General features: G+C 37.0%; 1 protein-coding gene across 1 annotated transcript in view; it reads left to right on the top strand.

The window, feature by feature from the left end:
- Window positions 1-16,801, top strand: part of PAX5 (paired box 5) — a 257,700-nt gene that overhangs the window by 75,508 nt on the left and 165,391 nt on the right. The window contains exon 6 of the mRNA XM_063294844.1: window positions 12,161-12,336. Within this exon, the coding sequence (XP_063150914.1) occupies window positions 12,161-12,336 (176 nt within the window). The remainder of the gene's footprint in view (window positions 1-12,160; window positions 12,337-16,801) is intronic.

Consider the following 16,801-nt stretch of genomic DNA (forward strand, 5'->3'; position numbering starts at 1 on the left):
AAACATTAAAAATGTTATTCTAAGCAGGAAGCTGGAGATCTCTTAAGAGGGAGTTCTCAGCATCTTCACCATGAAGCAATTACTGGGATGGTCTTGGAAGAAGCATAACAAGACATGACAACAAAATGTATTTGTACATTTGGGCTACACATTACATGCAAATGTATGTCACCAAATCCAAACAATCCACTGTTGCCTCCAAAAAGCTGCTTTGGAAAAAAGGGGAAATTTCAGGCACAGAAGAAATGGAATAAGTGGTAAGGGCTTAATCCTTTATTCTTTTACTGCTTTCTTTTCCAAATTCCCACCTACCAGTTGTTTTTCTTCAAAGAAATTCAAAGATCTGTGTGCCTTCAGAATCTTTTGTTTGGAAAAGCAGCTTAAGGCTGCTTAGAATGGAGAAGGAGCAAGAGGCTTTTGTTCAGAACTGCCCTCCTAAAGTGGTTTTTCCTAATCCTAAAGAAAGGGGAGAGGCTGTCATGGTTCAACTACTACATGCTTTTATATTTAAAATTGTTTTTCCTTGCATTCCCAGACAGCATGGGCTTGTTGGGAATTTTACCAGTTGAAATTCAACATATCTACAACATGCAAGATTGGCTATATAGCTAGGCTCTCAGGATCAAGTAAAATCTGAAGTTAAATGCATTTTTGCATTTAACGAATAAATTATTGTAAAAATGCAAGTCGTATCTGCTGATTGTGGCTGGCAGGTTACTGCAATTGCAGTAGAGAAAAATGAGACTTCAACTCTTTCCTCCTCACCATTTTTGAAGATAATGTTTTTATTTGTACTTTAATGACTATGCCTTAACTGCATTGTTTACTAGGGTTGTGCAAAGCATTTGAAACAGGTGCTTTACAAAGTGCATTGGTGCAAGCAGAGCACTCCTCCTTGGAAGGTTAAAGCAGCCAGTCTTTTGAAAGTCTTGCACAATAGCTTCAAAGACTGTCCTTAGTTATCTGCATGGGTGTGCATAGATTACACTTTTGTGGGACCATCAGTATAGCAGAACTGGGGCAGCACTTTCCCAATACAATCAATACTTTATTAAGGAAAAATGCACCATTATAACGATGCTGTGTCCTGGGTCTCTTTTAGAGGTTGTCAACATTTATTCTAGTGTCATGCTAGAACATGCAAATGTAACTGGAGAAGTTTGGACATGGGAACAGCATAGAATATATTACAGATGAATCAGAAGACATGATACAGGCCATGCTTGGGTGGTGACTAGCTGTAAAGGAGTGAAGTCAAGGGACTTTCATTTTAGACATGGCTAATTTATCCAGATAAAGATGTCTAGATGTTTTATGATGCCTAAGCAAAAGTCCAAGCAAAAACATTTTGAAATTATATTCAGTTCCTCACATCCAAAAAAGCAAACCTGTATGCCTATTGTGAAATGTGTGCCTGTGACTTTTCAGTATCTCACCACGGTTGTTCATATTGTGAAGGGAAATGCAGATATTGTACAATAACTTGCCACTTGTAATGAATTCCAATTTCAGTAAACTGATGGGCAGTCAGCTATTATTCATTATTTGGATATACTTGGTTTGGTTGAGGCTTGGGGAAGATTATTCCCACTCTGGCAAATACTGCTTCAGCCTCAGTGACTAATATCTTATTCTGTTGGATCTATCGTTTTAGAGCTTGAAAGACAGAATTCATGCTGGTGGGGGGTGAAGGATGATGAGCATAAATAAATACAATTTTGTGCATAGTGTTGTACATAGAACATTGAATGAAGTATATCTGTATTTTTCATCTTGACATCTTAACTAGGACAAATTTTGAAATATTAAATGTTTTGTAGTGAGCTTTCATATAAATGATCATAATTTGTTTGACAGTACATTGCACCCATTTTCTGGGTTTTATCTGTCAGATGTCAATGCATAAAATAAAAAGAAATATAAGCAACACCTGAAATGAAGTCCAGTTTTCCCTGAAGTCCGTAAAATGTTCTCTATGCATTTTAACACTGCAGCAAATTTGTAGTAGTTTACTATGTGTAAGGAAAGGACTATAATGCCACCTAAACACATAATTTCAACAGATTTCTTTATCTTTAAATGGGTTAACAGAATGGGTCCCTCTAGAAACAGTGGAAGTATTCTCATAATACCTGAGCCTACAGCCCACTTGGACTACACATTATGGGAACTTCTACATTATCCCATTTTTATCTCCCAAGCTTTCTCCAAACAGTTGGAAACTCTTTGCAGTTCTCTGGCAGCACTAAGTTTGTGAGTCTAATGCTTGAATGAAACACTGTAAGCCAGCTAGTATATAGCTCACCCACAGGAGTGTGTAAAGTCTTTAGTTTCCTGCCTCTCCAACTATCTCCATTCACTGAGTAAGAAATACAAAATAAAATATTTTCCAATCCATTTTTTTCTGCACTCATATTTGTATACATCTATTGGTAGTTTCCTAAAAACTCCAAGATTTTGTTATGAAGAGAAGCTTGGGGAGTGGGGGTGGGGGGTGGAAGGTAGATTTAAATGATAAAAACAAAAGCACTTCTGTTTTCCTTCTCCCCACAGGACCAGCTCATTCTTATGTGAAAAAAAAGTCTCTGTGACTTGTAAAGGTAGCATAACAGCATGTTAGCAATTTAGTATGTGAACACTTATCCCAGTAGTTTGACCATCATTGCATATCGCTATGGTGGCCACATCTGGGGGTGGGGGTGAGAAAATAAGGAAGATAAATTTTAAGGCATCTATACTGAACCTCTACTGGGTTGGGGAATAAAGCTTAATTGCAGTTGTGGTATAATGACTGATTTGAGTTATTAGGAACTGAAAGTCAAGGTGAAGCTGCATTTCTTGAATGGGAAAATGGACTGCCAGAAAGACCTTGCAGGAAACCACAGTTTGAAGAGGAACAAGTGCAAACTGTGGCAAAATTTAATTGACTTAGTTGCCCAAAACAGCCAGCATTATTGAAACAATTGGTCTAGAGTCCCTCTTTTGGGGGAGATGGGCAGTAATTCAATTTGAATAATAAATAAATAAATAAATAAATAAATAAATCCTGACATGGTTCAAAATATCTATCTGGATGTATCATAGTATCAGATTAAAGATTATTTAGGAAAAAACCCCTATGCAAATCTTTCATTTCAGTCTTTTTTGAAATCCTATTTCATAGTAAAAAAGTAGTAAGACCTGCATTTCAAAATAAAGGATTGAGTATTGTATATCTGAATGGCCATTTTCAGCAGGGATGGCAAGCTTGATCTTTTTAACTGGTAGGTAATCATACTGATTAATTGGTCTGGGCAAACAGGCTGATAGTTGAAAACACACACGAAGCTGGAATTATTTTGATAGGTTGCTATAACAAGAAATGAAAAAGGACATTCACAATGCACTTTCATTTTAATAATGTTTTGTAGTGTATATTACTGTTTGGTTCACTACATAATTTCTGAATACATACATTTTGCAGATTTTTGCAATTAAATTAACACTGTGATGGGATGCAGAGAAAAAAGATGACTATATATACATATACATATATACATACACACACTGTACCTGCATATGCTTTTAGTGGATAATGGACAGAGAACTGAGTTCTATTGGTGTCATCAGAATAATTTCATCATACTTCCTTGACTGTGTTCAGCTTTTCTGTGAATATATAATAGACTCGATGTAAAATTTATTTTTGCAAAAACTTAAAAAAAATCTTAACAAACATAAAAAGAAAGCACATACTTTGGTATATGAGTTATTAGAAATTAAATGGCCATTTGTAATTACTTTCCTGATAGCTTTGGTGAATGGAATGTTATAGAACATTAAAGGAAAAGGCAGAGTTTATGGACTGAGAAAGATCTATGTCATTATGGCTGCATATCACCAGTATGCATGAGATGAAATCCTCAGAGTCTTATAAACTTAGACATGAGACAATAGACTTTGGTTGTGATTCTGATCTCTGTGTATTTGAGACTAGCAATGGTCCAAGTATATCTAACAGGTCAAGCTTTGAAATGAAGAAGCAATAAGCCAGTGAAATGGTACTATCACCGAAACATGATTGATCAATTGAATTCTATCAGAGACAGTGGACAGTGAGATTAACTCAGGCCTGATAGGTCCAATGAGTTAAAGCATGATGTTCATTTCAGCTTCATTTCACCAGTCTTTGCTTGTGAAATTGGTCAATCAATAGAGGTTGAAGATCATATATATATATATATATTGGTGACCATCTTATAGGGAGTATAATCTAGTGTTGTCAGCTCCTGACTCTGCCTGTCTTCAGTGCATAATGGAGACAGAGCTGAGACTCTATCAGTGCCATCAAAATGGCCTGATATCTTCTCCAAATGAAAAGTATTTTTGGATCTCTGATGATTTATCTTTTCTTTCTTCCCCCGTCACCCCCCTCCCCCCTCCCAGTGCCTTTCTTTGATCTGCAGCAAAACCCCATACTGCCTTGGAGAAATATAGTGACATCTCTTGAAAATATTTGTCAGTGACACACCGCAAAAGATAAAGGTTTTTTTTGTCCCCGTTAGTGATATTATCTTTAGAATAATAATATTTAGGAAAATCAGATACAATATACACAGAGAACTCTTCCACATTTTATGATTTTGAAATCACATGTCTGGTATTTAAAGACAAAATGAATATATTACTAGCCAGATAAAGGCAGAACATTTCCGGGGCTGTAACATTACAAAGCTTGCCAAATGGTAATTTAATAAAATATCTCCTTTACCCCATAGCCTTAATTACAGGCAGAGTGATAGAGGAAAAAGTGTCGCAATTTCCGCATCATGATAATATTTTACTCGCGTGTATAGTACAGTATTTTAAAATGCGTAATTTAACTGCTTTCTTGACTAGCTTATCTTTATAAGGTGGAAAATTTTTGCTAAATCAGTAAATCAGGTAATAAATATGGACAATATGGGTTGGAAGCATGAAAAATTGCAATTTTTATGAACGGAGGCCACTCAGATAGTATTCTATTCTATTGGTTCATAATTTCTAACAACATACCGAATTTTATTACAAGTGCTTTATATCACCTTTTATCAGAAATGCTAACATCCCTTTTATTCTAACTATTTGCATTTGTTTATTTTACATAATAACAATTTGGACCAGGTGGCACTTATAACATTGTATTTTACATATTCTCCTGTTCTATTTTGACTCTTTGATTTCTTATAACTGGTTTTCTTTTGAAAGGATCACTCTCACTTACAGAATGCTTACTCTATAATACTTAGAATGCTAATTGAGAGCCACCAAATCCGAGTAGCTACAGAACTGACATGGTTTTAACTTCTATTTTTAGAGAGGAGCTGGCAAGTTGAAAAGAGAGTTGTGGGTGCCAATCGATAGGACTTGCTCCCACTGACCTCCATGCATTGACTCAAACCTTTGCACAAGGTTTACATGCATAGAAGCTACTGGTGGGTAGGGCAGCTTTCCTGCACCTGTTGCCCTCCAGATCTCCTGGATTCTTATCCAGCAAGCATCAGATTGGGGAAGGAAGTTTACTGGGGTTTTTGGACACAATATTTAATGAATTTTGGGGGGCTTTGGAAATAGACCTATGGTGCTGCCCTGATTCTCTTGTATCTGAGACTCTTTTTTTCCAGGTTTCCAGATCTCTACTTTGCAGATAAAGATTGAGGACACAAAAGGAGAAAATGGTCCCAGTCTCTCAAAGTCTGAGCACAGGCTCAGTAAAAAGTAGTGTGCAAGTTTAACTCAATTATAGGCTGGCTCACCCATTGTGTTAAAACCAGTTGGTGAGTTCACATGTCACAGCATGTCATAAACACATAAACTTGTCGTAAACCCTTAATGACTAGGTTTACACGAATACATAGCCACATAGTAGTTTAGCTATTACAGCAGTTGTGCATGCTATCCCTGCAGATGACTCTGTTAGAATTAGTCCATTTCGTTTATCAAATCATTCTTTCAACAGCGGACTCTCTTTCAGACAACCAGCCTTGTATTTCCAACCCCTTCTCAATCCAGTTTCAGTGAATTCAACCTTGATTTGGGCTGTTTTTACTATTTGGGGATCTATTCAGGCATTACAATGCTATGAGCATGGTTATGTTTACATATTTGGAAATCTAGAGCTTACAGAGAAACGGCATCCAACCAGTGCTTGTCCGTTATGGCTAATAGCTGTGCACGGACAGAGCATTGCCAATCTTTCAGGCCAATGAATAACTAAGTGCTTTATCCCACCCACTCAGATTCTACTGGGTCTGTGCCTGAAAAAGGAAAAGAAAAAAAAGCCATCTTCAAACATCAGAAATAAAATAAATGGCTAGATTTCACTTTTTGTATGCTCTGTAGATACAGCATCCATGGAGACAATGCCAAAAAAGCCAGTTATGAAACTGCATGATCATATTCTATGCTCATTTCACTGCATTATTAGGACTGCATCTGAAAGACCTAACTCTGCTTTTGAATATAATACTAGTAATGTGAATCCAAAGGTGTAATTTTTCTATGTTAAAATGACTGGATGAGAAATCCCCTTACCACTCCCTGGAGCATATTTATATAATTTAAACCATTAGAGGTATTTTTAATTATTGGAGATGTTCTGTATATTAAAAAAATGTTTGATGGTAATGGTAATTATCTCACATTTCTGTGAACACTAAAATCAATTACCATGGGAATTCAAAATTTGACAAATTCCCAGTGTTTGTCATGAACAAACTCTGTTCTGAATGATCACAACATGCTTCAAATCATTAGAAAATGCAGTAATCACTGTTGTATCTAGGTGAAAATTATATGTGTGAAAGTTTGAAGGAATTATTTGCTTCAATGAAGCTTTGCAAAAATTCCAAGCAGCTGAGTGGAGAAGCTGCAGACTTCACCTTGGTTGGTCAAATCATATTGTTTGAGGCAAGGATGCTGGTTGAAGCAGACTGACCCTCAGATAACTGGAGGGTGAACACTTTGCCTACCCCTAATTAATATATAACAGGTATTGAAGTTGAACCAGAGGATGGGAAGTAATTTTATCATTTGAATATTTTTTTGGCTTGGAAACAATCAAAGGAAATTGGAAAGCAAATACCTTTTATACATATTATATATGAGAGGCAATGTTAAATGCAGACTTTTTGATTTATAAATGAAAAAGGATGATCTTGTTAAAACCATTTTCTTAAGGAATAGCATTAAGAAAGCACTTGCCTTAAAAAAATTAAGATACAAAATGTGCAGGTACAAAGAACCATAGAATAAGGTGCCCATATATTCAATACTGTTACCCCAACAGCTTGGTGGGATTTATGTGCAGATTATTTTATTTCTCACACAAGGTGACACAAGGTGACTCTGAGCAGCATGCAGTAAAACCAACAATTAAAACATATTATAAAAACCACTTAAAACAATTAAATTAATTAAACATTAATAAATATTTAATATTTAATATATTTATCTTTAATATATAATATAAATGCATATTTGTATTATTAATAATAAATTAATTAAATGTAAATTAATTAAACACAGATTATGAATTTTGATCCAGAAGTTAGCCTCAGCAGTTTTAACAAGTGATGCAAAATTAGATAGTTGCATTTTAAAATACATGCTATACTATATAGGTTTTTTTCTAAAAAGCAAAATATTCCTGATTTGTTTTCTGCAGTGGATAAACTATTTGCGGATACATCATGCAACTAGACAAAATAGTATGAGTTATGATGAATACCCAACAGTTATTTTAGAAGTTAAAACCAGCCACAGAGTATCCCCCAAATGGATCAGGCTTGTGTCAGTGAGGTATGGGATTTAGTCTTTATATATCAATTCTTCCAATAATTGCCTCTCCACACTGGCCCGTGCAATACTTTTTCACATGAAACACACACGTGCAAGAGTTTTAATCACAGATTGGTTACCATTTTCCCTGTCTTGAACTTCGTTGTAATCCAGGTGGAATTTGTTCTATCATCATCACTTTTGAAAATGTTTTCTGTTATACAAGAATTGGAGCTCATAGAAACCCCATCTCTGCCGTACTCTGGAAGTGTTAGCTGGGGAAACCTGGCTAGAGGATTCACTCCAAAGGCATTCATGGCCAAAGTTTACTGTACACAGCAACAATTAAATGATGATTATGTACAGTGTTTTCCAGGACCTTGCTCTCCATGATGGTAGCTTCTTTCTTTGGGTGCAGTAATCAGTCAGAAGTCTTTTGGAAGCCCTTGGGCAGGGCAACATGCCATTTACCCTGATTTGGGGTCTCTGCTGTTCAACAACTTGTGGTGGCAAAAAGTTTTTTTCTAGATCTGATGTAATGGTATGTGGGGGACCTTGGGGGACAGGAGGAAGACCTGAAGCCTAGCCAGTGGTCTGATAAGAGGCAGCTCAATCTGCAGGTGGGGAAAAGCATGGGAAGTGTTTCAGAAGGGACCCTCCCTAGTTTTCCAGAAACTACAGTAAAAAGAGAGGAGGGGAGAAATACTTTCAGTCTTGCAAGATTCTGTTAATGCAACCTTACAATAAAGTAGGATTAGTTAATCTGGGCGTGCTTCTAGTCTGGACTACCTTGCAAGGCTGACACCTGGAGATTTGATTTTTCTGCCACTTTACGATGTCCCTGATGGCCTTCAGGTGCTGATGCAGGAAAGGTGGTATTCTGCAACATGCGGGGCTAGGATGTGTTCTTGGTGGTTCAGCTTTTTGTGCAAATTCATCCATATCTTAGCAAGTTGAATGAGCCAGGCCATCTTGTTCAGCCATAAATTGTCTAGGCACAGCATGTTATGTGAGCATAGCTAATATGTTTTGTTAATGCAGTTTTAAGATTTTGTGTGACAGGTGGACCAAGCCACAGCGACATGTACTGATTCAGCCCCAGCTACTAATCCTTTTTTCTGTTAGATCTACCCCTTAGGGTTTGTGGGCCAAGGGAAGCAAGGTGCATGAATGAATGAATGAATGAAATTGTGCAATGTGCTGTGAGTGACATTTCCTCTTTTTAAGTGCCCTTCCCCCCCCCCCCCCCCAAAGTTTAACTGTGTACAGTAACTCAAGGATACAGTAATCTAAAGTTTGAAATTGGTCAGTAGGACTGTGTTTGTTTCGAAAATGTTGCTTCTGAGGATGCAGGGTCACAAATGTTGCACCTTTCCGCAACTCCATGCAATCCCAGGAAAAGAAAAGGAATCGTAAAGAGTTGCAGATAATCACTACGTTCATGTCCCTGCCAATGTGAGGCACCTTTTTGGAAGTGAACCTGAAAGTTACTCAGTACATGATGTCAGAATTATGACTGACCCTTTTTCTGGTCTTTGTGTACCATAGAACAATCCAGAAATTGGGATTCGATTGCAGCATAAATGGAGATCTGATTTCATTGTTTATTTATTGTGTCCCAGCCAGGTCAGGGCTTGGTTGTTATTTATGCTCATGGTTACTTTTTCCATGGCTTTGCCCATGTCTTCTTTAGGGCATCCAGTGGGACACTGTGGGAAAGTTACTGTCTGACTGATCTTTAGGGCACTTACGCTCTTAAATGTTATTATAATTTTTGCAGATTGCTGCTATATACAAGTCTACAACTAAACAACTTATTCAGTCAGACTAATTTGCCTCAGTATTTGTAATGCATATTAATAATAGTATTTCCTAGAACTTTTAAACAACTAGTAGGTGTGCCCCAAGAAAATAATGGGAAATGTTTGATTTCAGTGAAGCTGAAACTGAATCCTTTTGTTTCCATTTCATCAGAATTATGTAAATGCATAACTTTAAAATCCAATTGCAAAATAATATTGATTTAACCTAAAAATCCAATACAAGCATTTACATGCTCTGCTGAAAGGGACTCTTGGCCTTTTACAGCATGCAGTTACCTTCCAGACTTTTAATATTATAAGCTATGGTTGATTAAACCCAGTACTTGTTCTGTGACGTATTACATAATTTGGGAAAGTTAGGAAATGTAATCATCTGAGATACATGTTTGCATGTGTACATAGTGTGGCAGGTGTGCATGTGTATGTATGTATGTGCATGTATATATATAGACAAAGACGTACAATTTCCACGTATAGACTTCTTTTATTGAAATTGCATGAAAAATTGCAGTCTTGACTTAAAAAGTATTGATGCTAATTAAATGCTTTTCATTGTTATGTGAAAATGTATTGAACATGCAAATATGTGAAATAAGTTCTTGTGAAGGGATAGGAGCTAGAGGGAATGCTGCTAGATTTCACTATAGGTAGTCCTCATTTAGTGACTGCCTTGTTTAGTGTCCATTACAACAGTGATGAAAAATTTCATGACCAATTCTCACATTTACAACCTTTGCAGGTCTGTGAAGCAAAGGAAAGCTGAAGTAAGATCATAAGTACAGTTGCATTTTCACTTAGTGACTGCTTCACTTAATGACTGAGTTGCCAGTCCCAATTGTGGTTGCTAAACAAGGACTACCTGTAGTCCAGCCAACTGTGTTGTTATAAAGAGGAAGATGGAGGAGAATGGGATCCTACAAGTGTTATTGCCACTACTATAATCCCATATCTATTCCTAACATTTTCAAAATCGTTTGTTACTATCAAACAAATAAAAAATATACTCTTTTTACTTTGGTTAACACATGATTGGAGTGGATGGGGGTGGAGTAGGGAGTGAGCAAAAGATGCAGTAGTGGGGAAAGGCAGAGAGGAAAACAGGAAGAGAGAGAAGATTGGTTGGAAATTTGCCAAATCCTTTATAAAGTCTGTATATAAATATATGCTCTATGTTCTGTATATTTGCTTCTAGCCTCCGAATGAAGGTTGGATCCAGACAGGATTCTTGGTTCAGCAGATTACTTCCTCACAGACTTGCTGCTATAAATCACATACATTTCCTCCCTTTCCCGCAACTGCTACAGCAGAAAGTCTTCTATGTTGACTTCTCGAGAGTTTGGTCTAGCTTCTTAAAGTGGAGCTCCGCTCAGCTTTCAGCTGTCTCCAACCATATTTGCTTTGCTTCTCTCTGGACTTCAGTTCCTTTTCTCTCAGGACCTGTTTTCTGCCTTGGCATTTCTTCTTTCTTCCAAAATGTCAGCTGCTTTGTTTTTGGTGGCCTGTCCTGGGGGCGTCTCCTGTTGGTTTATTCCTTCTCTGAGTTGACCTCTGTAAACAGCTGTTGAACTGAATGGTGGCACAACCTTTTGCCCAGCAATTTAACTGGGTCTTATCGCAAACATTTTTTTTTGGTCCATTAAATGATGAATGCTCACACAATCTTAGTTTACTGAGACAGTTTTCCATTGGTTGAAAAGGACAGGTACATTGAACTTCAGGATTTGTATATAAAAACTCATCAGCATTGTTTTCTTTCATCACTTGATTGGCGGTTGAACCAAACATTATTTTTTCACAGTACTTAGAAAATCCTTACTCTAATACAAGTATTTTAAAAGCTGAATTTGACCTATTTATTCCATTTTAGATAGATGAAGGCAAATCTCTCTCTCTCCCTCTCTCTCTCTCTCTTTTCAGGTCCACTCATTTTTTCAGAACAATGGCCAGATACAATTTTTTTGAGCTAAAGATCTACCAGTCTGCCTTCCACTTTTTAAAGATACTTATCATTTTCTTAAACTGAAGCAGCAATTCTTCATTACTTTGGATGAGTACATAGCAGAAAAGAAATATTTGCCACTGCCCATCTTTGTATTAGTGTCCCAGGGGAAATTGAAGTAACTATTCAACGACAGCTTTGTGTTGAATTTAAAGAGGCCTGTATCCTTTTATAAGACTACATATAAACAACATGATATTTCAGTATAATTTATAAGAAGAGACATTTTGTGATTTTTTTAATGACTTTTGACTACCATTACGTTTAATTAAATATTTTCTGCATCAATTGCTCAGCAGCTGTATGATCTCTTACAGCACTTCCCCATAACTCTTCAGGGATTAATTAGTCTTCTGAATATAAACACATAAATATTAAACTTACACACACACACACTCATATACTGTATATGAGCAAAGATGTTGTATAATGTATACTTATATGATAATATTAAATTACATGTTTAAATATCAAATGAAAAATATGCTTTAATTGCTGTTGTAATAGCTATCTGTCTCTGCATTTTTCCCCTTTTGGAAAGGTATTCAGGAATCTCCTATACCAAACGGCCATTCACTTCCGGGTCGAGACTTCCTTCGGAAACAAATGCGGGGAGATCTTTTCACTCAGCAACAGTTAGAAGTATTGGATCGAGTTTTTGAAAGACAGCATTATTCTGACATCTTTACGACAACTGAGCCCATCAAACCAGAGCAGGTAATATTTAGAGTGGAAGGAACTTTTCATCTTCTTACCAGTTTCTCGGCATCAGTTATTTCATATTTGATATTTACAGTACTGTTTGTCAAGTAATTTTAATTGGATACTTTTAATAAGTGGAGCACCATAACTGATAACAAATATTATCACCTTCAGTATTATCATGTTCAGTTTTTACTATTCTTGAATTAATGATTGATCCTGGGAATCTGATACTCATTCTTACAAATGTATACATAGTGCTACTGTATACAGAAACTTGGAGATGGTGCTGTGAATAAAAAAGAAAAAAGCAAACACAGGAGGAGAGTGAGGGCCCAAGAATTCCCATGAGCTCAAAAAAAAAAAAATTAATTAAAGCAGCTAGCACAAAATGCATGCTAGAGGTAAATTACATTAGAATTAAGGATTCGTGTTGCAGAATACAAAGGGGTAATATGTGAGTTTACAGGATTTTTTTAAAAATCCTGTGTAATCCAATGTTGAATTCTGTTTTCACATATGTATTAAATTAACCAGGGCAACATACCTCTAAGGCAGAGGTGTGCAACTCAACAAATAAAAATAAACAAACAGGGAGGACAAAAACTAAATTTGTTCAACTTAAATTGAGTTAATTAAATTCAGTAAATATGATCACCACCCATGTATTTCAATTTTTCTCCATCTGTCAGATTTAAAATTACAGCTTGGTGACCTTACATAAGGATTTGGGGAGCCATATCTATCCCTGACATAAACCGCTGTTTTTTCTTACTCTTGCATTGAAGTTGAGAACTTAAATGTAATTAAGTACTCTTTAATGTACACTGACTTCTGTGACACAGAAAGGTCTGTGTATACCTCTTCCCTGCCGAACTTAGTGTCTTAATTTTGGTTGTGCTCTGCCCACTCTGTTTGCTTCCTTTTTCATGCTACAGTATTAGATGAAAATTGTAGGATGAATCAGCTGTTTTGATTACAACTCTAGGAAGGGAAAGATATATATTGTAATCAAGTTCCTTCCCCCTGTATTAATTTTATAAAAGAGAACAGATTTTCTGAATCAAAGAGAAAACATGTAGTTGTGAGTACAGTTCAGTTATGTAACATACAAGGATCTTTGTTGGGTCAATTATGATTTATTGATCATCATATTGATGTCGCTGATTGTGACATCAAGTCGGTGTTCACTCCTTGCAACCAGATAGACAGATGTCCTCCAGAATGCCCTGTCTCCAAGCTGACCCTTCAGGACTTCCAGTGGTGCACCCATTGCTGCTATAATTGAGTCCATCCACCTTGCTGCTGGTCATCTCTTCCTCTTTTCCTTCACCTTTCCCAGCATTATGGACTTCTCAAGAGAGCTAGATCTTCATATAATGTATCCAAAATATGATAATTTCAGCCTGGTGATTTGTGCTTCATGTAGGAACTCTGGAACGATTTGTTCTGTGATCCTTTTGTTTATTTTCTTGGCTATCCATGATATGCTCAGGAGTTTTTCCCAACACCAACATTCAAAAGTGTTAATACTCTTTCTATTCCGCTTCTTCAAAGTTCAACTTTTGTTTTCATAGAGCAGCCTTTCTCAACCTTTGAGAAACTCTTGAAATATTTTTCAGGCCTCAGGGTACCCCTGCACATTCAGGCTCAAATATAGGCCACAAGTTACAAAATTATTATATTCATTTCATGTGTAGGCCTGTATATATGTGCATTAACAGCATTCTTAAATAAAAATAAAGAATGAAACTTACCTCTTGAATGTGAAGTTGCCTGAATTTGAAATGATTTTTTAAATAAATTGTGATCTCCCAGGGAACCCCTAGTGACCTCTCACAGAACCCCAGGGTTCCATGAAGTCCTGGCTGAGAAACCCTGCCTTAGAGTGTCACAGGGAAAACTATTGCCTGCATGATTCTGATCTTCTGATAGACACATCATGACATCTGAAAACCTTTTCCAAGGCCTTCGTGACTACACTTCCCAGTGCTAATCTGCAACATACTTATTGACTGCTGTTTCCTTTATTGTTGATAGTCATTCCTAAAGAGCAGAAGCTATCCACCACTTCAATATCTTCACTGTCAGTTCTAAGGCTGGTTGCTATACCTGTGGTCATTCGTTTGGACTTTTTAATATTTAATTTCAGTCCCATTTTTTCACTGTGCTCCTTGACTTACATTATTAGGGCTTCCATATTATTTGCATTTTCAGTTATCAGAGTGGTGACATCAGCATAGCACAGGTTATTGATTCCTCCAGTTTTAAAATCATGCTCAGTTTCTTCCAGTCCAACTTTCCTTGACATAATATTCAGCGTATAGATTGAATAAATGAAGAGAGTATGCAGCCTTGTTTCATTCTTTTGTTGACCTGGAGCCAGTCTGTTTTGTCATGTTTGTAGGGACTGTGCTTTTTGTCCTCTGTGTAGGTTTTGAATGAGGACAATGAGATGTTCTGAGATTTCCATGTTCTTAAGGACATTCTGACAGCCAGTTTGGTGTAGTGGTTAAGGCACCAGGCTAGAAAACGGGAGTTCTAGTTCTGCCTTAGGCACAAAGCCAGCTGGGTGACCCAGGGCCAGTTCCTCTCTCTCAGCCCTAGGAAGGATGCAATGGCAAACTACTTCTGAAAAACCTTGCTGAGAAAACTGCAGGGGCTTGTCCGGGCAGTCTCTGAGAATCGGACACGATTGAATGGATAAAAAAAAGGACATTCTACAGCTTGACATGGTCAACACAATCAATGGCCTTTCTATAATCAATGGAACACATACAGACTTCTTTTTGGCTTTTGCAATTATCCTGCGTGCATCAGCAATAATGTTTCTTGTTCCTTGGCCTTTTCTAAAACAGCTTGAACATCTAGCTTTGACCTTTCCATTCAGGGCCCGAATCTGTGTTGGATGATTTTAAGGATTATTTTGCTAGCATGTGAAATTAAGGATATTGTGTGATAGTCTGCACACTGTTAAGTTTCCTTTCTTTGGTATCGGTATATAGATTGACCTTTTCCAATCTGTTGCCCACTGTGTCATTCCCCAGATTTGCTGACATTGTTTGGTTGGAAACTTTACTGATTCTTCTTCTCTTGCTTGTCATATTTTTATAGATACTCCAACAATTCCTGTAGCCTTCCAACTTGATAATGACTGGAATGCTGATCTAACTTCATTTTCTGCTATTAGAGGTTCTTGTAAATAGGGATTATCTTCTAAGGTATCTTGCATGTATACTGTACCAAATTTTCAGTATTCTCCTCCCATCTTGGTCTGATCTTCTTTGAATCAATTATCTGTTCATTGCCATTCTTCAGCATAACTATTTGAGGCTGGAAACCCCTTCTGAGTTTGGGGATCTTTTGGAACACTTTCCTTGCTTTTCTCCATGTATTTCCATCTTTATTGACTTTACAGATGCTGCAATACTGCTTATTCTCTCTTCTTACAGCTCTCTGAAATTCTTTCTCTTTCTTAGCGTTGTCTTTCTTAGTTGTGGCTTCTCTTCTCTTCTTGGCAATTTCCACCATCTACTCTGACATCCAGGTTGCTTTCTTCTGTTTCTTGGTGTTTGGTAGTCTTTTTTTCATAGTCACCCTTAACAACTTCTCTGATTTCATTCCATAGTTTCTCTGGTTCCCTATCAATGAATTTCCTGAGGTTTAGGTCTTCAAAGCAATTCCAGATGTTCTCCTTGAAAATAGTGGTCATATGCTCAAGACCATATCATGGAACCTGGAAGCTTTATTCTTCTGTTTTAGTTTGGCTAAACCCTAGGGGCCCATCATCAATCACTATATCATCCATCCCTTTATATTATCTATCCATGTGGTTTTCTTGGTAAAACTGAAGAGTGGTTTACCACAGACTTCTCTGATACGGTATAAAATTATGGCTTTGCTGTTGTCACTAAAGTGATTGTCCACCTTCAGCTTCTTCCTATATCATTGCTGTCCAATGTAAGTGCCTGCTTGCTTTAAGCTGGGCAGCTGAGATGACCTTCATGCCTTGGGTGACCCTTCTGGGAGTATATACTTTTTGTGTACACTCCCATCATTCTTCATTCATCCTTCCCAGGAACAACCCCCTCCATGATGAGGCAGCATAGTAGGACTTGAGGGCAGTATTTGTTCAATAACTATCAATAATGAGAAGTTCAAAACAGCCTTCCCAAAAACCAATTTGGGTACCTGGCAGGCCATTAGTTAAATGAGAATGTATAATAGATGGGAACCAACTATCTGTAAATTCTTCTTTTGAAGGTTGTTTTTGAGCCAACCTCATTCTCTCTGTTAATTTCTCTGCCAGGGTCACTTCTAAGATTCTAACAATAGCATTAGTTCTGCAAAAGCTTCCATTTGTGGCTACTTTTGTGCTGTTGCTTATAAGAACTTTTATAGAGCTCTTTCTTATTATACCCATGAAGAGAACAGGAGCCTTACTTTACTTAATAGTATGTCCAACAACTTTTAAAGCAAA

The sequence above is a fragment of the Candoia aspera genome, chromosome 2 (genome assembly GCF_035149785.1).
Source record: "Candoia aspera isolate rCanAsp1 chromosome 2, rCanAsp1.hap2, whole genome shotgun sequence".
Classification (NCBI taxonomy): Eukaryota; Metazoa; Chordata; class Lepidosauria; order Squamata; family Boidae; genus Candoia; species Candoia aspera.